The sequence below is a fragment of the Oncorhynchus kisutch genome, linkage group LG6 (genome assembly GCF_002021735.2).
Source record: "Oncorhynchus kisutch isolate 150728-3 linkage group LG6, Okis_V2, whole genome shotgun sequence".
Classification (NCBI taxonomy): Eukaryota; Metazoa; Chordata; class Actinopteri; order Salmoniformes; family Salmonidae; genus Oncorhynchus; species Oncorhynchus kisutch.
Window position 1 is genome coordinate 21,345,747 of NC_034179.2, and position 25,186 is coordinate 21,370,932.

The 25,186-nt window shown below is 43.7% G+C and overlaps 1 protein-coding gene across 1 annotated transcript; it reads right to left on the bottom strand.

Moving 5' to 3' along the window:
* LOC109892067 (melanopsin-B-like) lies at nucleotides 1–25,186 on the bottom strand. The gene is made up of 9 exons (XM_020484485.2): nucleotides 24,818–25,186; nucleotides 16,677–16,810; nucleotides 16,253–16,456; nucleotides 15,677–15,848; nucleotides 8,074–8,235; nucleotides 5,855–5,962; nucleotides 5,217–5,391; nucleotides 2,459–2,585; nucleotides 1–1,564 (listed from the first exon to the last, which is right to left on the bottom strand). Exons 1-9 carry the CDS (start codon nucleotides 24,961–24,963, stop codon nucleotides 1,527–1,529), a joined length of 1,266 nt encoding a protein of 421 aa, XP_020340074.1. The 5' UTR covers nucleotides 24,964–25,186; the 3' UTR covers nucleotides 1–1,526.

A 25,186-nucleotide genomic window follows, 5' to 3' on the forward strand; every position in this document is an offset into this window, starting at 1 on the left:
ACGGGTGCAATTTGAGTTTATGCAGTAAAAGTATTTCCTCATCTAAAAGAACACATATCCCACAGGTAAAGACACCTAACCAATATTACGCAGGCATAGAGTTCCCTTCCAAAATATGACTTTAGGTTCGATCAGGGTTATTCAGAGTTTGATATAGAAACCCCCACCCTTCTTCTCAAAGCCACACATAGTATAAACCCATCATTTAAAAGTAATCTGGTACCTACTGGAAATACTGTACATGTGCACATACAACAGAACATACAGTACTTGTGACAGATAATAAGGAAATGCTCCACAGTCCATGGGGATTACAAACCCAATAGTAGACAGTTGAAAAACAAGTGGTAATCAAACCTTGTACAGCCACACACAAAATACTCTAAACATTTCAGTAATTATATGATTTAGTTTCCAAAGGTTAAATCATATGAAATTACTACATTTTCTATACCCCTCCTTTACACAAAGTTTCACCCGAAGGAAAGTGTTTTGTATGTATAGTAACAGTGCTTGAGCCTTTCTAACTCTCTCTAGTCTAGATGTTTTGTATTTGGATTGGGCTGCATCATTTGGTTTGAATCAAATGGATCTTTTGTCTTATTGATTTCTGGTGAATCAGTTGGTCCTCATATTATGTGGTTCTTGGTTTTAGAATGCGCACTTTCAGAAAGATCCTTCAACCTGCTGGGTTGATCACCAAAAAACACATTCATCCGAGTCTTTACAGTGTCCTTACGTACTTGTGCGGTGATGGTAGATTCTACTCAGGCCTTAAAGCAGGTATAGGACAACCTACCCAGTAGCCTGCTGTAGGAGACCAAAGGATTGTTTGTCATGAGATATTTGTTTTTCATTAAAACATAAGGCCATACATAAGACAAACACTGGACAGAAGTGTGTCAAGATCATACAGTAGATTACACATACTCTGACAGTTGGGAAAGCATTAGAAGCTGATTGGCTACACACAGAGCGTTGCGACTGAAGAACAGTAGTGATTAAAGGTGATTCTGTTTACAGCTGATTGTATTTAACATAAGTATAACCTTCTTGGACCATGACAATCCTCACTTGCTCTCTATTGTCTGTATTGTACAATATTGTGACAGTCCCACATTCACACATCATGCATACAGCAAAGTCTTCAGACAGACTCCCCAGGGGGGTTTCAGGAGAGGAACTTTTCAACCAACTCCAGCAGTTCATTGGAGCAGTTTAAGCTCTGCAGGCCCAGTAGCATGTTCCCCTCACAGGTCTGTGCTCCATGCTCCTCCCGTATAGTGCCCCGTCGTCTCTGACGAGGGGCTGATGATGATGTGTTGAACCTCACAGTCTCTGTGTTTGTTGTTGTTCAGGGTGCTGGGGGACCTGGGGGGTGAGGAGGCTGGTGGTGGGGCGGCAGGGGGGTGGCTCCTCCACCTCCTCCTGAGCTGACTGGGGGGGCTCTCTCCTGGGTCTTCTCCTCCTTCTGCCACCCCTCCACAGCCTCCTCCCTGGCCACAGATTCAGACACTAGGTCGTGGTCACAGCTGCTCAGTGAGCCCCTCTTGAGGACAGCAGCCTGAGGGAGACAAACACTATTAGAGAACCAAATAAATGGGCAGTGAATGACATTTTTACCATCGTCACTTTTAATTAGTTAAAATTGAGAAAGGTCCTAACCACCAACTCACTCCTGGCAAGAGAGGGCACGTTAAGAGGGCACGACAACACCTTTTCCCCCTCAGGAGACTGAAAAGATTTGGCATGGGTCCAAAAGTTCTACAGTTGCACCATCGAGAGCATCCTGACCTGTTGCATCACCGCCTGGTATGGCAACTGCTCGGCATCTGACCGTAAGGCACTACAGAGGGTAGTGTGTACAGCCCAGTACATCACTTGGGCCAAGCTTTCTGCCACCCAGGACCTATATACTAGGCGGTGCCAGAGGAAGGCCCCAAAATGTGTCTCCAGTCACCCAATTGACTCCAGTCACCCAAGTCATAGACTGTTTTCTCAGCTAACGCACGGCAAGTGGTACCGGAGCGCCAAGTCTAGGACCAAAAAGCTCATTAACAGCTTCTACCCCCAAGCCATAAGACTGCTGAACAACTAAACTAATCAAATGACCACCGGACTATTTACATTGACCCCCACCCACCCCCCATTTGTTTTGTACACTGCTGCTACTCGCTGTTTATTATCTATGCATAGTCACTTCACCCCTACCTACATGTAACAATGACCTCAACTAACCTGTACCCCCGCACATTGACTCAGTACCTGTACCTCCTGTATATAGCCTCGTTATTGTTATTTTATTGTGTTACTTTTTATAATTTTTCTCTTTTTCTCTTTCTTGAACATCACTATTGGTTAAGGGCTTGTAAGTAAGCATTTCACGGTAAGGTCTACACTTGTTGTATTCGGCGCATGTGACAAATAAAGTTTGATTTGAATTGAACACGTACCTTACCTTTTTCTGCCTGCTGCTGGGCTGACTGTCTGCACTCCTTCACTCTCAGAGCTCCAGAGGAGTGGCTGATTCTCAGAGACTGGCTCTGCTGGTCGTAGGGGTCCAGCTCCACGTCACTCCACACCTGCTGTGAAAGTTACACACAACACAGGTCTAAGTCAGCCAAGTCCAGGTCAGCCAGGTCGAAGTCAGCCAGGTCGAAGTCAGCCAGGTCGAAGTCAGCCAGGTCGAGGTCAGCCAGGTCCAAGTCAGCCAGGTCAGCCAGGTCCAAGTCAGCCAAGTCAGCCAGGTCCAAGTCAGCCAAGTCACCCAGGTCCAAGTCACCCAGGTCCAAGTCACCCAGGTCCAAGTCAGCCAGGTCAGCCAGGTCCAAGTCAGCCAGGTCAGCCAGGTCCAAGTCAGCCAGGTCAGCCAGGTCCAAGTCAGCCAGGTCAGCCAGGTCCAAGTCAGCCAGGTCAGCCAGGTCCAAGTCAGCCAGGTCAGCCAGGTCCAAGTCAGCCAGGTCCAAGTCAGCCAGGTCCAAGTCAGCCAAGTCAGCCAGGTCAGTATATGTAATGTAGCTGTACATTCAGTTTCAATAAAGTATGCCTAGATAACTGAAAACTTGAAAATTGAAAGGCGATTATTGGGTAAATCCTTTGTGTTTGGACACAATTGTAGGAGGTCCAGGATATGGATATCCTACTGTTTAGTTGTGTTTGTGTGGACTAAGCACTTGCAGAAGGTCTAAAATGGAACCGGCAGCCATAAAAGTGCTGAGCCTTCCCATGGCAGGTGCGCCCTGCTACTCCTCCCCAGACCAGTGGACACTGGACACACAGCTCTGAAAGGGCTCAGAAGTAATGTGAAGGGACACCTATTTCCCCTACAGACCTCTCCCCATGGGCCTCCCACATCAAACACACAGAACCTCGATAGAGAGATCATCAGACCAACAGCTCCTGGTGTGCTGCTGTGTGTTAGCCAGTTATCCACTCAGCAGCTGAGCTCTAATCCAGCATGTACACATAGTAAAGTCATTGCTGTGCTGCTGGATGCCTGTGTGTGACAGCCAGTTAGCAAAGAGCCCTGGGATGTGTCAGAGAGTTTTTTGTCTTTGTCCTCACTCAGCAGCTGATCTCCAATCCAGCATGTAAACACATAGTGAAGTTATTGTGTGTTATGCCCATAGGGGCGCGTATCCCCTCAGATTTGTCCTTTTATTTATTTATTAATAATAAATAAATAAATAAAATTGTTTGTTTGTTTTTTCTCTGTAATACTCCTAGCCACTTAGCAATTTTGTCTTTAGCTAGCCCAGATAGGTTCCCAATCTCCCAACCTCATAACTAGCTACCAAAAGGACATTTCAGGCTATCAATCAAGTTAGAGTAGCTATCTTGTCTAATATCTTAGCTGGCATGTCTGCTGGCAAGGTTGGTACACTTGAGAAAGGCAAGCAACAACTAAATGTACCGAATAAGACTCTCATGTCCTACAATCTTTTACCCAGATTTTAGCAGAGATGCACAGAAGCATATTTATAGAAGGAGTTCCCACATATGCTGTGCACTTGTTGGCTGCTTTTCCTATACTCTGGGGTCCACCTCATCTCAATTGGGTAGAAGGTCAAGTGATTGTGGAGGCCAGATCATTTGATGCAGCACTCCATCACACTCCTTCTTGGTCAAATAGCCCTTACACAACCTGGAGGTGGGTCATTGTCCTCTTGAAAAACAAATGATAGTCCAACTAAGCACAAACCAGATGGGATGGCCTACCACTGCAGAATGCTGTGGTAGCCATGCTTGTTAAGTGTGCCTTGAATTCTAAATCAATCACAAACAGTGTTACCAGCAAAGCACCCCCACACCCCCACACCTCCTCCTCCATGCTTCACGGTGGGAACTCCACATAAGGAGATCATCCATTCACCTACCCTGCGTCTCACAAAGACAAAGAGGTTGGAACCAAAAATCTAAGATTTGGACCCATCAAACCAAAGGACAGATTTCCACCGGTCTAATGTTTATTGGCCCAAGCAAGTCTCTTCTTATTGGTGTCCTCAAGTAGTAGTTTCTTTGCTGCAAACTGACCATGAAGGCTTGATTCACAGTCTCCTCTGAACAGTTGATGTTGAGATGTGTCTGTTACTTGAACTCTGTGAAGCATTTATTTGGGCTGCAATCTGAGGTACAGTTAACCCTAATGAACATCCTCTACAGCAGAGGTAACTCTGGGTCTTCCATTCCTGTGGCGGTCCTCATGAGAGCCAGTTTCATCATCATGCTTGATGGTTTTTGCGACTGCAGTTGAGGAAACTTTTAAAGTTATTGAAATGTTCCATATTGACTGACCTTCATTTCTCCTTGCTTATTTAAGCTGTTCTTGCCATAATATGGACTTGGTCTTTCACCAAATAGAGCTATCTTCTGTATACCACCCCTACCTTGTCACAACACAACTGATTGGCTCAAACGCATTAAGAAGGAAAGAAATTCCACAAATTAACTTTTAACATGGCACACCTGTTAATTTAAATGCATTCCAGGTGACTACCTCATGAAGCTGGTTGAGAGAATGCCAAGAGTGTGCAAAGCTGTCATCAAGTCAAAGGGTGGCTACTTTGAAGAATCTCAAATATATTTTGGGTTACTACATGATTCCATATGTGTTATTTCATAGTTTAGTTTTGATGTCTTCACTCTTATTCTACAATGTATGAAATAGTAAAAATGAAGAAAAACGTTTGACTGGTACTGTAAGCACAACAACTCACTGTGTCTCCGGTGGACATGGAGGACACTTTATGGAACTTGGTCTTGGAGGTGGAGGACTGTCTGCTGAGCATAGGGTCCCTGAAGGAGGACTCGCTGTTGGACATAGAGATACAGCCCTTCCTGAGGGGTTGGGCCAGGAAGTGCAGACAGGGAACTTTCTCTGCCAGAGTGTCTCTGTATGGGAGAGTCAACAAAGGAGAAAGGAAAGGGGAGTGGCAAGGGGAAGGAGGGATAGAATGCATATAGTACACCAAACCCTCCCTAGTGTCATCATCACCTAAGTCAGTTGTAAGTTAACAAGTCAGTTGTTACAAGAGTCTCATCTGGATGGCCAAGCCCAATCACACCAAAGGAGCCCTGGGGGCAACTTGCCAAAACAAACATTAGGTTTTGACAGGTTTGGACAGTACATAACTAGGGGAGAATCTCAACTGCGTACTCCTTGCATCCTCTCTTCTCACCTCCTTCTCAAAACCCATTGTATGAGAAAGCTAGAGGTCCCTCCCCTCTGACCTTCAAATCGTTTTGTGAAGGAGGCGAGAAGAGAGGAGAAAAGACGTGAGGAGCAACTGAGATTCTTCCAAGATGTTTTGAGCTGTGCCCTAATGGAGGGAGATATTGAGATGACTGTACTCACCTGTACTTAGAGTGGATGATGGCATAGATGAAAGGGTTATAGATGGCTGAGGCTTTGGCAATGACAGCAGGGACGGCCTTGGAGTAGGGGCTGAGGGCACGTCCATAGCTGAAAGGAGAGATAACATGAATAGGACACTACAAGCCTCACAGGTATGTCAAGTTATCTGAACCATTCAGGTTTTTCTGACACATGGCAGTATTCCATTCTGCTCTGCTTCCACCCTCTAACAATATGATTGGAGTCTTAACTGTATGTGTGTGTACAGTATGTCTGTGGATGGTCAGTCATGCGTTGGTCAGTCCCTGCCCGTCTGTGCCTTGGTCACTCTGTTGGCACTGTCTGCCTAGGTAGCTCCTGTGCAGCCTGTTTGTATGGCTCGACAGTGGCCCAAAAGTGTTGCGGAATGAGCATGAGGAATCATACTCTTAATTATCCCTTTCTCTCCGACAGACTACACTTCCTCTCTTCACATCCACTCTCCTGGAGGTGTGAGCAAGGCCTTAGCAGTACACTCATGGCCAAGCTGCTTCAGTACGTACAAGACGCTCCCCATACACAACTCTCAAAACCATCTGTTTCAAACAGTCTCTGTTTGAAACAACGTTTTCGAAACTCCCAAAACAGTCTGTCTCAGACTCTCACCTCTTCGACAGATGTGCCTGCTATTCGGAACCAATCCCAGCCTTACTCTGAGGATTTGGAGTGAGATTCGTAGAGAATGTATCACCAATTCTTCGGCATTACCCCAAAGTTCTGCAGTACAAAAATTCTCAGCTTCATATCCGAATCAACACAGTCAGATAAAACCCCAATTCATGCCTCCTGATCATTCATACCCAGATCACATGCCCTCAAACTATAATCGTTGCCTAAGTGTCTCAACAAGTACACTACATGGCCAAAAGTATATGGTCACCCCTTCAAATTACTGGCTTCGGGCTATTTCAGCCACACACGTTGCTGACAGGTGTGTAAAATCGAGCACACAGCCATTCAATCTCCATAGACAAACACTGGCAGTGGAATGGCCCGTACTGAAGAGCTCAGTGACTTTCAACAAGACAGTTCATCAAATTTCTGCCCTGTTAGAGCTGCTCCGGTCAACTGTATGTGCTGTTATTGTGAAGTGGAAATGTCTAGGAGTAACAATGGCTCAGACGCAAAGTGGTAGGCCGCACAAGCTCACGGAACGGTTCCGGTAAGTGCTGAAGCACGTAACGCGTAAAAATCATCTGTCCTCTGTTGCAACACTCACTACCAAGTTCCAAACTGCTTCTGGAAGCAACGTCAGCACAATAACTATTCATGAAATTGGTTTCCATGGCCAAGCTGCCACACACAAGACTAAGATCACCATACAAAATACCAAGCGTCGGCTGGAGTGGTGTAAAGCTCACTGCCATTGGACTCTGGAGCAGTAGAAACGCATTCTCTGGAGTGATGAATCACGCTTCACCATCTGGCTGTCCGATGGACGAATCTGAGTTTTGCGGATGCCAGGAGAACGCTAGCCTGCCCCGAATGCATAGTGCCAACTGTAAAGTTTGGTGGAGTAGGAATAATGGTCTGGGGCTGTTTTTCATGATTAGGGCTAGGCAATTTATTTCCAGTGAAGGGAAATCTTAACGCGACAGAATAAAATGACATTCTAGACGACTCTGTGTTTCAAACTTTGTGACAACAGTTGGGGAAGGCCCTGTACAAAGCGAGGTCCAAACAGAAATGGTTTGTTGAGATCGGTATGGAAGAACTTGTCTGGCCTCCACAAAGCCCCATCAAACACCTTTGGGATTAATGGAAACACAGACTGCGAGCCAGGCCTAATCGCCCAACATCGGTGCCCAATCTCACTAATGCTCTTGTGGCTGAATGGAAGCAAGTCTCGCAGCAATGTTCCAACATCTAATGGAAAGTCTTCCCAGAAGAGTGGAGGCTGTTATAGCAACGAAGGGAGGACAAACTCCATATTAATGCCCATGACTTTGGAATGAGATGTTCAACGAGAAGGCGTCAACATACTTTTGGCCATGTAGTGTAGATCTTTGCGCGTAATTCATAAAGTTTTTCAGAGTACGAGTGCTGATCAAGGATCAGTTCCCCATGTATCCATGTAATCTTATTCAAAATTATCTAAAAACAGGATAAACTTATCCTAGTTCAGCAATTCTACTGAAACGCTTTATGAATATGGGAACTGAACCCCTATCCATAGTTACCCAGCCCAGGCGATGAGGGTGACGCAGGCGTAGGGAGACCAGGACATCACATAGACGATGATGACCACAAAGGCGATCTTGGCCAGCTTCCACTCTGTCTTTATGGACTGCTGCTGGATGAGGGTGGACTTCCTCACCTGACTGCCCAGTTTCTCCATGTCTCTGTGGGCAATGGAGAGGGGATCGAGAAAATGTCAGAGGAAGACAGACAGTCATAGGGCCCCATCATCTGGATGTGTGTTTGATTGTGTGTGTGTGCATATGAGTGTGTGTGTGTTTGATTGTGTGCGTGTGTGTGTGTGTGTCACTCAAAAGTTTGGACACACCTACTCATTTAAGGTTTTTCTTTATTTTATACATTGTAGAATAATAGTGATGACAAAACTATCAAAACTATGAAATAACACATATTGAATCATGTAATAAGCAAAAAAGTGTTAAACAAATGCAAATATATTTTATATTTGAGATTCTTCAAAGTAGCCACCCTTTGCCTTGATGATAATGGCCTATTTATTGCCTACCTCCTCACACCATTTGCACACACTGTATACAGACGTTGTTATTTTCTATTGTGTTATTGACTGTACGCTTGTTTATTCCATGTGTAACCCTGTGTTGTTGTTTGTGTCACACTGCTTTGCTTAATCTTGGCCAGGTCGCAGTTGTAAATGAGAACTTGTTCTCAACTAGCTTACCTGATTAAATAAAGATTACAATGTTAAAAATGAGTCTCCAGCTTCAGTGAAGCTATTGTGGAGGACTTAATTCTTCCTGCTGTCGCGGATATGGCTGGGACAATGCTGGGAGAAAAGGCCCAAAAACTATACATACAATGCCTTCATCAAACAACACTGTTTCACGACGCATCAGTGACATGGCAGGAGATGTTTTGAAACAATTACTGCTTCGCATACAAGCCAGTGAATTCTATGCGTTACAGCTGGATGAGCCAACAGACGTGGCGGGCCTGGCACAGCTCCTGGTATAGGTCCATTACGTTTATGGCGGGTCAATTAAGACATCCTCTCTGCAAACCACTGGAAACAGGAGAGGATATTTTTTTAAATACTGGACAGCTTTGTGATATCAAATGGACTTTGGTGGTCAAGATGTGTTGGTATCTGTACTGAAGGCGCAAAAGCCATGTCAGGGAGACATAGTGGAGTGGTAACGCGCATGCAAGCAGTTGCTCCCGATGTCACTTGCGTACATTGCAGCGTCCACCGAGAGGCTCTGCCAAGGGAATGCCTGACAGCTTGAAAGACGTTTAAAACATTACAGTGAAAATGGTTAACTTTGTTAACTTCTTATGGCTGGGGGCAGTATTGAGTAGCTTGAATGAATAAGGTGCCCAGAGGTGCCAGACTGGGACTCCTCAGTCCCAGTTGCTAATATATGCATATTATTAGTATATGTGGATAGAAAACACTCTGAAGTTTCTAAAACTGTTTGAATATGTCTGTGAATATAACAGAACTCATATGGCAGGCAAAAACCTGAGGAAAAATCCTATGAGTGTCATCTGATGAAGATCATCAAAGGTTAGTGATTAATTCTCTCTCTATTTCAGATTTTTGTGACTCTTTGGCTGGAAAAATGGCTGTGTTTTTCTGTGACTTGGCTCTGACCTAACATAATCGTTTGTTGTGCTTTCGCTGTAAAGCCTATTTGAAATCGGACACTGTGGTGGGTTTAACAACAAGATTACCTTTGAAATGGTATAAGATATATGTATGTTTGAGGAATTTAAATTATGAGATTTCTGTTGTTTTGAATTTGGCGCCCTGCACTTTCCCTGGCTTCTGTCATATCAATCCCGTTAACGGAATCTAATTAAAGCAATATCCCTGAACTCTCATGTATTTTCTGCATTATGCAATGATATGGGCATTATGAAATGATATGGACATACAGAAGTGTGCTGGTTATCAAGGGACAAAATATTAAGTATAACTAAGTTTTTTCTTTACTGACCATCATTTTCACTTCTCTGACCGCTTGTATGATGACGAGTTTCTCACACGACTGGCCTATCTGGGAGATGTTTCTCTCGCCTGAATGATCTGAATCCAGTATTACAGGGACTCTCCGCAACTATACTCAATGTGACCGAACAAAATTGAGGCAAAGCTTAAGAAATTGGAGCTCTTCTCTGTCTGCATTAACAAGGACAACACACAGGTCTTTCCATCATTGTAAAAATGTTTGTGTGCAAATGACCTCAAGCTCACGCCCCTGTGACTAGGGTGGGCATTCTAGTTTCTTTATTTCTATGTTTTCTGGTTCTATGTTTTGGCCGGGTATGGTTCTCAATCAGGGACAGTTGTCTCTGATTGGGAATCATACATAGGCAGCCTGTTTTTCCACCTTAGTTGTGGGTAGTTAACTTTGTTAGTGGCCTGTATAGCCCTAGTAAGCTTCACGTTCGTTTTGTTGTTTCTTGTTTTTGTTGGCGACATTCTTAATAAAAAGAAATGTACGCTCACCACTCTGCACCTTGGTCAGGTCATTTCCCTGACGACGTTTCGTGACAGAACTACCCACCACAAATGGACCAAGCGGCGTGGCCGGGAGGAGCAGCGTTTTCTGGAGGAATGGACATGGGAGGAGATCTTGGAAGGCAAGGAACACTGGGCAAAGGCTGGAGAGTATCGGCGTCCAAGGGAGGAGATAGAGGCGGCGAAAGCAGATACGAGGAGTTGGCACAGCGGAGCTGGTACGAGAGGCACACGAGGAGATTGGCTGAGTCAGGTTGGAGACCTGAGTCAACTCCCCGTGCTTACCGTGGGGAGCGTGTGACTGGTCAGGCACCGTGTTATGCAATGATGCGCATGATATCTCCAATGCACACGCTATCTTCCAGCTCCCCACATCGGCCGGGCTAGAGTTGGCATCCAGCCAGGACGGATGGTGCCGGCTCAGCGCATCTGGCCTCCGGGTTGTGCAGAATCTACGCTCGAGACCTCCAGTGCGCCTCCACGGCCCAGTGTATCCAGTGCCTGCTCCAAGAACTAAGCCTCCAGTATGTCTCCCCTGCCTGGTGAGTCCTGTGCCTGCTCCCAGAACCAGGCCTCCTGTAGGTCTCCCCAGTCTGGTGAGTCCTCGGCCTGCTCCCAGAACCAGGACTCCTGTATGTCTCCCCAGCCTGGTAAGCCCTGTGGAAGCTCCACACACCAGGCTGCCTATACGTCTCCTCCCTCCAGTGATGATCCATGGCCCGAAGCCTCCAGTGATGATCCATGGCACGAAGCCTCCAGTGATGACCCATGCACGAAGCCTCCAGTGATGACCCATGCACGAAGCCTCCAGTGATGACCCATGCACGAAGCCTCCAGTGATGATCCATGGCCCGGAGCCTGCAGTGACGGTCCGGAGCCTGCAGCGACGGTCCCCAGTCCGGAGCCTCCAGCGACTGCCTCCAGTCCGGAGCCTCCAGCGACTGCCTCCAGTCCGGAGCCTCCAGCGACTGACTCCAGTCCGGAGCCTCCAGCAACTGCCTCCAGTCCGGAACTCCAGCGACGGTCCCCAGTCCGGAGCCTCCAGCGAGAGTCCCCAGTCCGGGGTCTGCAACGAGGGTCCCCAGTCCAGAGGCGCCAACAAAGTGGGAGGAGCCAGAGGTGGAGCGGGGTGGGGGGTACTGTCACGTCCTGGCCATAGAGAGGCTTTTATTCTCTATTTTGGTTAGGCCAGGGTGTGACTAGGTTAGCCATTCTAGTTTCTTTGTTTCTATATTTTCTGGTTCTATGTTTTGGCCAGGTATGGTTCTCAATCAGGGACAACTATTGTTGTCTCTGATTGGGAATCATACATAGGCAGCCTGTTTTTCCACCTTAGTTGTGGGTAGTTAACTTTGTTAGTGGCCTGTATAGCCCTAGTCAGCTTCACGTTCGTTTTGTTGTTTCTTGTTTTTGTTGGTGACATTCTTAATAAAAAGAAATGAAAGATCCACTCCATCCTGTCAAACGCCTTCTCAGCATCCAGTGAAGCCAGCAGGACAGGGGTCTTCTGTGCGTTTACTTGATCAAAAATATCAAAAAGACGGGGAATGTTATCAGAAGAGTATCTGTCTCTAAGAAATCCAGTTTGGTCAGCTTTTATTATTTTGGGAAGAAGAGTGTTTAGTCTTTTGGTGAGCAATTTGGTAATTATTTTATAGTCGAAATCCTTATGGGCCGGGCCGGAAGGACGAGCAGGATAGGGGGTCCTTGTCATTTTTGAGCAACACTGTAATGCGAGCAGTGTGCATTGAGTCTGGGAGAACTCTGTTTTTGTAAAAATCCTCCAGCATTGTAGAACTCTCTGGGGAATCCATCTGGGCCTGGGGACTTATTAGGTGGCATGGAGCTAATTGCCTACAGGATCTCCTCAGGAGTGAAGGGGGAGTTGAGATCTTCTTTGTCGGTCTCTGATAGTTTAGGTAGCGAGATTCCCTCTAGGAAAGATTGGAGTTCTGCCTCCGTGTGTAGTGCCTTGCGGTCGGAGGCCGAGCAGTTGCCATACCAGGCAGTGATGCAACCAGCTCTGAATGGTGCAGTTGTAGAACCTTTTGAGGATCTGAGGACCCAAGCCAAATCTTTTCAGTCTCCTGAGAGGGAATAGGTTTTGTCATACCCTCTTCAAATCAAATCAAATCAAATTTTATTTGTCACATACATATGGTTAGCAGATGTTAATGCGAGTGTAGCGAAATGCTTGTGCTTCTAGTTCCGACTATGCAGTAATAACCAACAAGTAATCTAACTAACAATTCCAAAACTACTGTCTTATACACAGTGTAAGCCCCGTCAATGAGAATGGGGGCATGCTCAGTCCTCCTTTTAATGGAGTCCACAATCATCTCCTTTGTCTTGATCACTTTGAGGAAGAGGTTGTTGCCCTGGCACCACATGGCCAGGTCTCTGACCACCTCCCTATAGGCTGTCTCATTGTTGTCGGTGATCAGGCCTACCACTGTTGTGTCATCTGCAAACTTAATGAGGGTGTTGGAGTCGTGCCTGTAGTCAATAAATAGCATTCTCACAGAGGTGTTCCTTTTGTCCAGGTGGGAAAGGGCATTGTGGAGTGCAATAGAGATTGCATCATCTGTGGATCTGTTGGGACGGTATGCACATTGGAGTGGATCTAGCGTTTCTAGGATAATGGTATTGATGTGAGCCATGACCAGCCTTTTAAAGCACTTCGTGGCTACAGACGTGAGTGCTACGGGTCGGTAGTCATTTAGGCATGTTACCTTAGTGTTCTTGGGCACAGGCACAATGGTGGTCTGCTTAAAAGATGTTTTATTACAGACTCAGACAGAGAGAGGTTGAAAATGTCAGTGAAGACTGCATCTCAGTGCAAGAGGCGTCACTACAATCTAGAGGTCGACAGATTAATCGGAATGGTCGATTAATTAGGGCCGATTTCAAGTTTTCATAACAATCGGAAATCTGTGTTTTTGGGCGGCGATTTGCCGATTTAAAAAAAATAGATATATTTTTAAATGTATTATTATTATATTTTTTTTAGACAGTTATTTAACCAGGCAAGTTAGTTAAGAACACATTCTTATTTTCAATGACGGCCTGGGAACGGTGGGTTAACTGCCTCGTTCAGGGGCAGAACGACAGATTTTCACCCTGTCAGCTCGGGGGATCCAATCTTGCAACCTTACAGTTAACTAGTGCAACGCAATAATGACCTGCCTCTCTCTCGTTGCACTCCACAAGGAGACTGCCTGTTACGCAAATGCAGTAAGCCAAGGTAAGTTGCTAGCTAGCTTTAAACTTATCTTATAAAAAACTATCATAATCACTAGTTACAGTAACTACACATGGTTGATGATATTACTAGATGTTATCTAGCGTGTCCTGCGTTGCATATAATCTGACTGAGCATACAAGCATCTAAGTATCTGACTGAGCGGTGGTAGGCAGAAGCAGGCGCGTAAACATTCATTCAAACAGCACTTTTGGGCGTTTTGCCAGCAGCTCTTCGTTGTGCGTCAAGCATTGTGCTGTTTATGACTTCAAGCCTATCAACTCCCGAGATGAGGCTGGTGTAACCGAAATGAAGTGGCTAGCTAGTTAGCGCGCGCTAATAGCGTTTCAAACGTCACTCGCTCTGAGCCTTCTAGTCGTTGTTCCCCTTGCTCTGCATTTGTAACGCTGCTTCAATGGTGGCTGTTGTCGTTGTGTTGTTGGTTCGAGCCCAGGGAGGAGCAAGGAGACGTTAGCTTTCTTACATAGCACATATTGCACTTTTACTTTCTTCTCCAACACTTTGCTTTTGCATTATTTAAACCAAATTGAACATGTTTCATTATTTACTGGAGGGTAAATTGATTTTATTGATGTATTATATTAAATTAAAATAAGTGTTAATTCAGTATTGTTGTAATTGTCATTATTACAAATACATTTTTAAAAATTGTCCGATTAATCGGTATCGGCTTTTTTGGGTCCTCCAATAATCGGTATCGGCGTTGAAGAATCATAATCGGTCGACCTCTACTACAGTCCCTGGTCGAATCCAGGCTGTATCACATCCGGACGTGATTGGGAGTCCCATAGGGCGGCGCACAATTGGCCCAGCGTCGTCCGGCTTTGGCCGAGGTAGGCCTGGTGCTAGAGGGCGTACTACAGCTGGAGGTAGAATTTTTGGGACCATAAAAGTTTGGGAACCACAGCTCTACAGAATCGGCGGGTCCCCCACGGGATGGCTGAGCTAATATAGGCTAATGCGATTAGCATGAGGTTGGAAGTAAACAAGAACATTTTCCAGGACAAAGACATACAATTGAAGTAGGAAGTTTACATATACCTTAGCCAAATACATTTAAACTCAGTTTTTCACAATTCCTGACATTTAATCTTAGTTCAAATTCCCTGTCTTAGTTCAGTTAGGATCACCACTTTATTTTAAAGTTCTATTTTAAAAAGTTCTATAGCCATGACATAATTTTCTGGAATTTTCCAAGCTATTTAAAGACACAGTCAACTTAGTGTATGTAAACTTCAGACTTGAACTGTATCTGATATTGGCAGAAAAATTAACAAGAATTTAAGCTAACTGTACTGTCCAATTTACATTGGCTATTACAGTGAAAGAATACCATGCTATTGTTTGAGGAAAGTGCAGGGTCATGAACTTGAAAAGTTATTAATAAACCAATTAGGCACATTTGGGCAGTCTTGATACAACGTTTTGAACAGAAATGCAATGTTTCATTGGATCAGTCCAAGATGTTGCACATACACTGCTGCCAACCAGTGGCCAAAATCTAAATTGCGCCTGGGCTGTATTAATACATTATGGACTTTCTCTTGCATTTCAAAGATTATGGTACAAAAAAAAACAAAAAAGCGCATGTTTTATTTTTTGTATTATCTTTTACCAGATCTAATGTGTTATATTATACTACATTCATTTTACATTTCCACAAACTTAAAAGTGTTATGCATATCCTTGCTTCAAGTCCCGAGCTACAGGCAATGGTAGGCGAAAATTGAAAAAAGGGGCAGATCCTTAAGAGGTTTTTAAGGTATCTTTACTTTTACTCAAGTATGACAAGTGAGTACTTTCTCCACCACTGCCTGGTTGTGTGAATGTATCAGCTTACCTACTGGCAGTGCGTATGGCCAGGAACATGCAGAGGTAGCAGTAGGAGATGATGCCCAGTGGGATGAAGAACACAAAGATGCATAGCATGAGAGTGTAACTCCTATTGGCTGGTGTGGAGGTCACATAATCCCACGTACAGGAGGTCATCAGGCCCTCAGGGATATAGGAACCTGGTGAGGGGCAATGGGTTAAGATTAGTGTTGGGGTTGGGGTTAAGGTTAGGGTTCCAGTTGGGGTTGGGGTTAGGGTTAGGGTTAGGGTTGGGATTAAGGCTACGGTCAGGGTAAGTGTCAGGTTTGGAGATCAGGTGTTTGAGAAAGAGAGAGGAGATTATTGTATCTGCAGAGAGACAAAGAAGAGTGATGGGAAGTGAGAGCGTTGTAGAGATAAGATAAAAGGATGGTAGTCTGGTCCGAGATCTGTTTGGACTCTTGCCAACTCTATTAGTGTCATTGTATGGTAAATGTGTGATTGTCTAGCACACGGAATGACTATTCCCTAACACATTGGCAAGAGAGCAGAAACAGTCAGAAAACTGGCACCCAAAAGGATGGCGCTAGTGGAGGGAACTCACTCCAGCCAACGAGAGGCGCCAGGCTCCAGGCCAGCGAGTAGAGCCAGACTATGACGATGACGACGGAGGTGCGGCGTTTAGAGGTCCAGTGGAGGGCCTGTAGGGGCTTGGTGATGACGATGTAGCGGTCAATGGAGATAGCCAGCAGGTTGATCATGGAGGTGATCCCAAATAAGGCCCCACAGAAGGCGTACATCTTACAGCCTGTACAGAAATCATTTAGAGATCTTACAATCTGAGTCATCTCACAGGATAGAACATTTGTGATGCAGAGAGATGGAATTTCCACATAATTCATTTGTATTTTTTGTTCAGCATGGATAACGTAATTCAGATCCAAATACCAAAGTAGCTGAAGCTTTCCATTAAGACCACTGATTTGATGCGTTATTTTACCAAAGTCATGGGATGAAGGTAAAAGTACCTGTTTCTCCAAAAACCCACTCCTTGTAGAGACAGTTGACAAAGAAGATAGGGGACTGTGTGATGGCCATGAGGAAGTCACTCACTGCCAGATTCATGATGAAATAGTTGGGAGGAGTCCGGAGCTTCTTGTTACTGAAATACAGAAGAAATATACAGTGTTTATGTTTTCAAAAAATAGATTCATTGTTATTAGCTTACTACTCACTTAAGATTTGACCTTGATCTTTATCTCTAAAGCTTTTGCATTATAACTTCTATCCAGATAATGAAGTAAAGATTAGGTCAGAAGGCAAGGATGCGATGCTGTACTTTCACATTAGTCAAAAAGTGAAACCACTGGAACATGACCCCACACTCAGTTTGCTAACTACCTCGTGACCACACTCCCCTCTGTGATTTGAATTCCTTAAAGTGAATGCATCTCACTCTCTGCCAACCATTCTAATTTAGGATGTAGAATCTGAGTGGGTGAATTATCATTACATGAATCCATGACTGTTATTACAGTTGTCCATTAATCCCACCACAAACCAACATTCAGCATAAGTAATGCTCAGTGATCCGCCATCACCTGCTGACAACCAGCCACCTCCCCAGCCCCCTCCTCCTCCTCACCATACCAATCACTTGCTCTCGCCTTGCCCTGAGTCAATACACTCACCATTATCCCTCCTAGAAGCAGAGGTCATCCCCTACCTAGAAATACCTCCTGTTTTCCAAGAAACTAGACTGTCTCACAGCATCAGGGGAAATCAGACAGGCCCAATACAATTACAGAGAGTCAATTCAAGTTAGTATTTCAAGTCATTTCCAATGGCATGAAAATATCCCCTGATTTTGCTTGAGAGTGAGTGAATGGGTGAGTGAGTGCCCTCTGCCCTCCCCACTGTGAACATGGCCTGATTTCTGTTCTGAGTGTTTTGTGCTAAATAATGTTAATAACGTTTAGATAGAGAAGTGACATGTTGGATTAGTGGAGAGTGGCGCATTGTTGCCAGCTTCAGTAGGAGGAAGCAATGTCACCATGCTCTCATGTGGATCTGGGATTTGATTTGCACAAATCAAAGAGGAGATGTGATGCAATTGTCTCAATGGTCTCCAGGCGTCTCTCTGAGATCCTTAACTAAACACGAAGGACTCCACGGCCTGTGGAGCTCTCACGCATTACTAACAGAGAGGAGAGGATGAGGAGGAGAGGGTGGTAATGAAGAAAATGATTAAGAAGAGGGGATGGAGAAAGTAAGGGGGTGGGAAAGATAATGAGGAGAAGAAGGACTTTAGAAGGTGTTTTGTGTTTAGTGACAGAACGCCTGAGCAGGTTTAATCTGTGTCCAGGAAACCAGCCCACAGTGCTCCTCACATTGAACCATCTAGTAAATGTACAGTAAAAGAATGTGTCTCCACATCACCAGCACTCTAACCACTGTCCCAGATGGGGACCATTAAGGGAAATCACAGAATGTGCTGAGCCAACATAGGGACCCAGGATGAGCCAATCTATGGTCAGATTGGTAGTCAATCTGCACGCTACCCCCATGCTGGGTCTGTTTATGGTGGTGGAGGTCAGAGCTCATGCCTGATTCCGCCAAGCTGAGTAAACGTAGTTGGAAATCAGACTTTTGTAGAAAATCACTTCCTATTTTGCTACTTCTCTGAATGCCATTTTGAGACTAATTTATAGACATGCCAGCTAGGGAGTGAGGGAAAGGAAAATATATATTAAGTGTACACACTCATTTTCACATGCCTGGAGTTGATGTTATTGCAAACCATAATAAGTATCTGGAGCTCTTTTCACTTTTCCCAGCAACATAATCTTTAACAACAACTATAGCAATGATGACCGCAAAATGATTCCCATTTGAAATGACAAAAACGTATTCTTAAAGGGATACTTTGGGACTTTCTCCAGAGTCAGATGTTTCTGTGTCCATCCAGTATGAAGGAAGTTAAAGGTAGTTTCACAAGCCAATGCTAACTAGCGTTAGCACAATGACTGAAGGTCTATGGGTATCTACTAGCATGCTAAAATCCTGAAGTATCCCTTTAAACACAGAAGGCCTTTTAAATGTGTAAGTTAAAAAGAAACATACAGGACTGTATATGGAGTTACACACCCTGTTCACACAGAGCTGTCTTTGATGGCTGTCATACATAACATGTGCAATTCTTCCTGCGCACTGGACAAATCTGTGTCAGTGAGCATTAAAAAGCTGATGCCTCCCACGCTTTCTGCTTTGATGTGAAATGTCAAACAATTGCCTTTGCACATGCACACACATCATCACAGGGTAGCATATGGTCCAAGTTAATTAAGCTCAAATATTCACTGAGTTTGGAATTTGTTATGTAATGATAGCACTGGTACTGAAGCATTTTATTACTTTTATCATGACGATTAGATAATATTATCATAAAACAAAAATGACTAAAACAGGTGTAAGGTGATATAATTTAAACCAGCATCATTGCTTTTAGGCTTAAAAGACATCCTTGTGTTTCTATAGTAAAGTTATAACACAGTGTGTGGATTGTGTTTCTATTGTATAGTTATAACACAGTGTGTGTGGATTGTGTTTCTATAGTATAGTTATAACATAGTGTGTGTGGATTGTGTTTCTATAGTATAGTTATAACACAGTGTGTGTGGATTGTGTTTCTATAGTATAGTTATAACATAGTGTGTGTGGATTGTGTTTCTATAGTAAAGTTATAACACAGTGTGTGGATTGTGTTTCTATTGTATAGTTATAACACAGTGTGTGTGGATTGTGTTTCTATAGTATAGTTATAACACAGTGTGTGTGGATTGTGTTTCTATAGTATAGTTATAACATAGTGTGTGTGGATTGTGTTTCTATAGTATAGTTATAACACAGTGTGTGTGGATTGTGTTTCTATAGTAAAGTTATAACACAGTGTGTGTGGATTGTGTTTCTATAGTATAGTTATAACACAGTGTGTGTGGATTGTGTTTCTATTGTATAGTTATAACACAGTGTGTGGATTGTGTTTCTATAGTATAGTTATAACACAGTGTGTGTGGATTGTGTTTCTATAGTATAGTTATAACACAGTGTGTGTGGATTGTGTTTCTATAGTATAGTTATAACACAGTGTGTTTGGATTGTGTTTCTATAGTAAAGTTATAACACAGTGTGTGTGGATTGTGTTTCTATAGTATAGTTATAACACAGTGTGTGGATTGTGTTTCTATAGTATAGTTATAACACAGTGTGTGTGGATTGTGTTTCTATAGTATAGTTATAACACAGTGTGTGTGGATTGTGTTTCTATAGTATAGTTATAACACAGTGCGTGTGGATTGTATTTCTATACAATGTTTGGGGGAGGTGAAGGGTAAACATACATGTGTGGCTACAGCAGAGATTGAATGGTTGCAGAGGAGTACCGTGTCGCAGCATCAGTCAAGGATCTTCTTAATGCACAAAGCATGTCAGCAGCACACCCAGGGAACCTTGCCATCTCTACTGCCGTCTCCACTGCGGTGTGGAGTGAGCCACTGACAGCTAGCGGAATAAAGCCCCTAGCTTGGAGTCAGTCACGCTCCTACCAGACAACCTAAACTGTAGCTATGTGTATAACCTAGTGAGCTCTTCCAGCTCACATAGCGCAAGGGAACAGCAAACCTGATTTCAGAAAACAAATAAAGCAACACCTCACGGCACAACGCCTCTCCCCCATGTGGATGGACGCACACACACTCTAACACACACTGTAAACACACTCACAAATTATTATTCTTTGGTTATATTGTTTTTGTGTTTCTTTAAAAAAAACATTTTTGTGTCTTGTCGTCTTTGTTTCTGTACTGTGTACACTGAGTGTACAAAATATAAGGAACACCCTCCTACTTTTGCTCTTAGAATAGCCTCAATTCGTCAATGCATAGACTCCACAAGGTGTCGAAAGCTTTCCACAGGTATGCTGGCCCATGTTGAAGCCAATGCTTACACAGGTGTGTAAAGTTGGCTGGATGTCGTTTGGGTGGTGGATCATTCTTGATACACAAGCAAAACAGTTGAGCGTGAAAAACCCAGCAGCGTTGCAGCTCTTGACTCATACCAGTGTGCCAGGCACCTACTACCATTCCCCGTTCAAAGGCACTTACATCTTTTGTCTTGCCCACTCACCCTGTAAATGGCACACATACACAATCCATGTCTCAATTGTGTCAAGGCCTAAAAATCCTTCTTTAACCTGTCTCCTCCCCTTATTCTACACTGATTGAAGTGGATTTAACAAATGGGGTCAATAACAGATTATAGCTTTCACCTGGATTCACCTGGAAATGTGAATGGAAAGAGCAGGTATTCTTAATGTTTTATATACACTGAATATACCAAACATTAGGAATGCCTTCCTAATATTGAGTTGCACCCCGCCTCAACACCCCTTCTTCCCTCAGACCAGCCTCAATTTATCGGGGCATGGACTCTACAAGGTGTCAGAAGTGTTCCATGTCTCAAGGCTTAAAAATCCTTCTTTAACTTGTCTTCTCCCCTTCATCTACACTGATTGAAGTGTATTTAACAAGTGACATCAAAAAGGGATCATAGCTTTCACCTGGATACACACACACACACACACACACACACACACAATATAACATGTAACATGTAAAGTGTTGGCCCCATGTTTCATGAGCTGGAATAAGAAATCCTAGACATTCTGCACACGCACAAAAAAACATATTTTTCAAAAAGAATTGGCACAAATTTGTTTACATCCCTGTTAGTGAGCATTTCTCCTTTGCGAAGATAATCCATCCACCTTACAGGTGCGACTTGTGCTGAGGACAATTTTGTCACAATTCCACAGATGAAGTTTTGAGGGATCGTGCAGGTGGCATGCTGACTGCAGAGCTGTTGCAAGATAATTTAATGTTCATTTCTCTACCATAAGCTGCCTCCAATGTCGTTTTAGAGAATTTGGCAGTACGTCCAACCAGCCTCTCAAACGCAGACCACGTGTAACCATACCAGCCAAGGACCGCTATAATCCATTATTGACGGAATTAGTTAAATACAGTACCTTCGGAAAGGATTCAGACCCCTTGACTTTTTCCAAATATTGTTACGTTACAGCCTTATTCTAAAATAGATTTAAAAATCTCATCAATCTACACACAATACCCCATAATGACAAAGCGAAAACCGATTTATTTGACATTTTTGCAAATGTATTTAAAAAAAATCTGTCTGTTACCCAGCATGAGCAAGCCTCGCTCTGCTGCTTCGAGCACCATCGAAAATACGCTTTTTTAAATGTCAAATTAGCAAACATTTCTAAAAACCTGTTTTTGCTTTGTCATTATAGGGTATTGTGTGTAGATTGATGAGGGGGGAAACTGTTTTAATACATTTTAGAATAAGGCTGTCAAGTAACAAAATGTGGAAAAAGTCAAGGGGTCAGAATACGTTCCGAAGGCATTGTATATACAGTACTCTCAGAACGTATTCAGACCCCTTCCATTTTCCACATTTTGTTACGTTATAGCCTTATTCTAAAATTGATTAAATTAACAAATTCCCCATCAATCTACATGCAATACCCCATAATGACAAAGTGAGAACAGGTTATATAAAAATAAAAACAGAAATACCTTATTTCCATAATTATTCAGACCCTAGGCAATGAGACTCGAAATTGAGCTCAGGGGCATCCGGTTTCCATTAATCACCCTTGATGTTTCTACAACTTGATTAGAGTCCACCTGTAGTTAACACAATTGATTGGGCATGATTTGGAAAGGCACACACCTGTCTATATAATGTCCGACAGTTGACAGTGCATGTCAGAGCAAAAAACCAAGCCATGAGGTCATAGGAATTGTCCATAGCGCTCCGAGACAGGATTGTGTCGAGGCACAGATCAGGTTACCAAAAAATGTCTGCAGTGTTGAAGGTCCCCAAGAACACAGTGGCCTCCATCATTCTTAAAATGGAAGAAGTTTGGAACCACCAAGACTCTTCCTAGAGCTGGCTGCCTGGCCAAACTGAGCAATCAGTGGAGAAGGGCCTTGCTCAGGGAGGTGACCAACAATCCGATGTTCACTCTGACAGAGCTCCAGCATTCCTCTTTGGAGATGAGAGAACCTTCCAGACGTTCTACCATCTCTGCAGCACTCCATCAATCAGGTCTTTATGGTAGAGTGGCCAGACGGAAGCCACTCCTCAGTAAAAGGCACATGACAGCCAACTTGGAGTTTTCCAAAAGGCACCTAAAGTACTTTAAGACTGAGAAACAAGATTCTCTGGTCTGATGAAACCAAGATTGAACACTTTGGCCCGAATGCCAAGCGTCACGTCTGGAGGAAACCTGGCACCATCCCTATGTTGAAGCATGGTGGTGACAGCATCATGCTGTTCGGATGTTTTTCAGCGGCAGGGACTGGGGGACTAGTCAGGATTGAGGCAAAGATAAACAGGGCAAAGTACAGAGATCTTATATGGAAACCTGCTTTGTCATTATGGGGTATTGTGTGTAGATTGATGAGGTCAAAAAAACATGTAATTCATTTTAGAGGCTGTAGTGTAATAAAATGTGGATAAAGTCAAGGGGTCTGAATACTTTCCAAATGCATTGTATACAGTATACATTTGGAATGTCTACAATTTACATACATTTAAAAAATATTAACATTTAAAGTATTTTTTCATCATGTGTCAGACCCCAGAAAGACTAGCTGTCGCCAATGGTGCTAATGGGGATACTAAATTAAATAAAATCAAAGCTCTCGGCTCAGGTAGAAATCAATCACATGCAAGAATGGGATATTGCTGTAAAACTGTGAACAAAACAAATTGGATCACACATGTTTAACCAATCAGATGTGTGTAGCCTGTGCATATGATAATACCTAATTAAATATCATAGGTATGCCATACCTTAGTGGAAGAGAAAATGTCTCTGTGCTCTTAGATCAGATACAGATATCAGTAATTGAGTGTGCATTGTTTTCGATCAAAGCAGTAGTAGACCTAGCTACTATGTTAGCTCTGTCAAAGGTCTGCTATGACCGAAAGCTAAGCACATGAAATGACTGGAATTAGCATTTTATCTAAGAGTGCAGAGACTTTCTTCACTGTGGTCTCTAATCTTCCTGCACCTTTAGCTACTTTTACTGAATGGTACAATACGTACATTTCACTAATGCCTTCCATGAAGGGGGTCTATGAAGGGTCACAGTGTCTAGAGGAATGTCTTCTCTCCAACTATGAAACACTTCATGATTTGAGAGTAGGGATAACAACCAAAATACACGGTGGCCCTCGAGATCTCAACAGTTGAAAAACCCAGCCACCTAACTCCCGTAATTAGTTTTTGTTCTTGTTGTGAATTACATGTAAAATAGACAGCTGTTTGCTTGGCATGCCATTCATTACTTCTATATCTGAGAGCTCCATTTTGTTGTTCAACGTGAACTAAAAGTAAATTAGTTGTGTGTCACCACTGCACCAGACGAGCCAGCCGGACAATGTGTGACTTCTTTCTGTCACCAAGCATTAGCAAGCCTCGCTCTGTCGCTTCCAGCACCGTCGAAAATAAGTCTTAGTGTCAGAACAGTACCATGTCAAAACACATGACGCTCAAGATCACATTGTTCAATCAAACACATCATCCTGCTGCTGCAACCTTTGAGGTTCACTTTCTCTCAGCTGGCCTATGATGAACCAGGGATAAAGATTTATGAATAGTGACTACACCATTACCGAAGACATGAACATGAACAGTTTTTAGGAATTTTAAAGGATCGGATTCTGTCAAGAACAGGTAGATGAGGACAAATCACAGAGCTTAAACCAAAGGGTGTGAAAATCCAGGAAAGATTAAATAGAAGATGTAGTTGAAATGTGAGGCATGCCTGTTCTCAAATCTCTCAAAGACTTAGGACATCCAAATGTCCTCTTTAAATACCCTGCATGGAAAAATCTCTTCTGTAAACACTTAGAAATTACTTCGGTGAATCAAACAATATCAGGTTTTCAGGAAAAAAACAGAAACACATCAACCTCAGTGCCATTCTGCAAGAGAGACTAAACAGACTGGCACCCACCCTAGAAACACTTGCCCTCTCTTCTCCAAATCCTTCTTCCCTTAGGTACTGTGGCCTACCTGAAGAAGGCGTACATCACCAGGGCATTCCCACCGACCCCCACTGCTCCGATCACCACAACGAAGCAGGCCACGATGTAATGAGCTTGGTCTGGCACGTCTACCTTCCGGAAGAAACCTCGGTCCATGTTGTCCATGCCTGACATGCCTGGGACAGAGAGAGACGCTCAGTCCATATGAACAACCTAATGCATCATACAACACTTTCACTAAAGCACTTTAACCATAGATCTCCTCTCTCTTTCACATCTCTCTCGTGACGCTTTCTCTCTCTCTCCCTCTTTCACAACATCTCTCTCGTGATGCTTTCTCTCTCTCTCTCTCCCTCTTTCACAACATCTCTCTCGTGATGCTCTCTCTCTCTCTCTC

What these genes read in the sequence shown, in the direction of transcription:
- LOC109892067 (XM_020484485.2), bottom strand. Translation starts at nt 24,963, where the DNA reads ATGTCAGGCATGGACAACATGGACCGAGGTTTCTTCCGGAAGGTAGAC. An exon ending in GGCGCCTCTCGTTGGCTGGA is followed by an intron (nt 15,849 to 16,252) that starts GTGAGTTCCCTC and finishes GCCCCTCACCAG; the next exon opens with GTTCCTATATCCCTGAGGGC. An exon ending in CCATGTCCACCGGAGACACA is followed by an intron (nt 2,586 to 5,216) that starts GTGAGTTGTTGT and finishes TAACTTTCACAG; the next exon opens with CAGGTGTGGAGTGACGTGGA.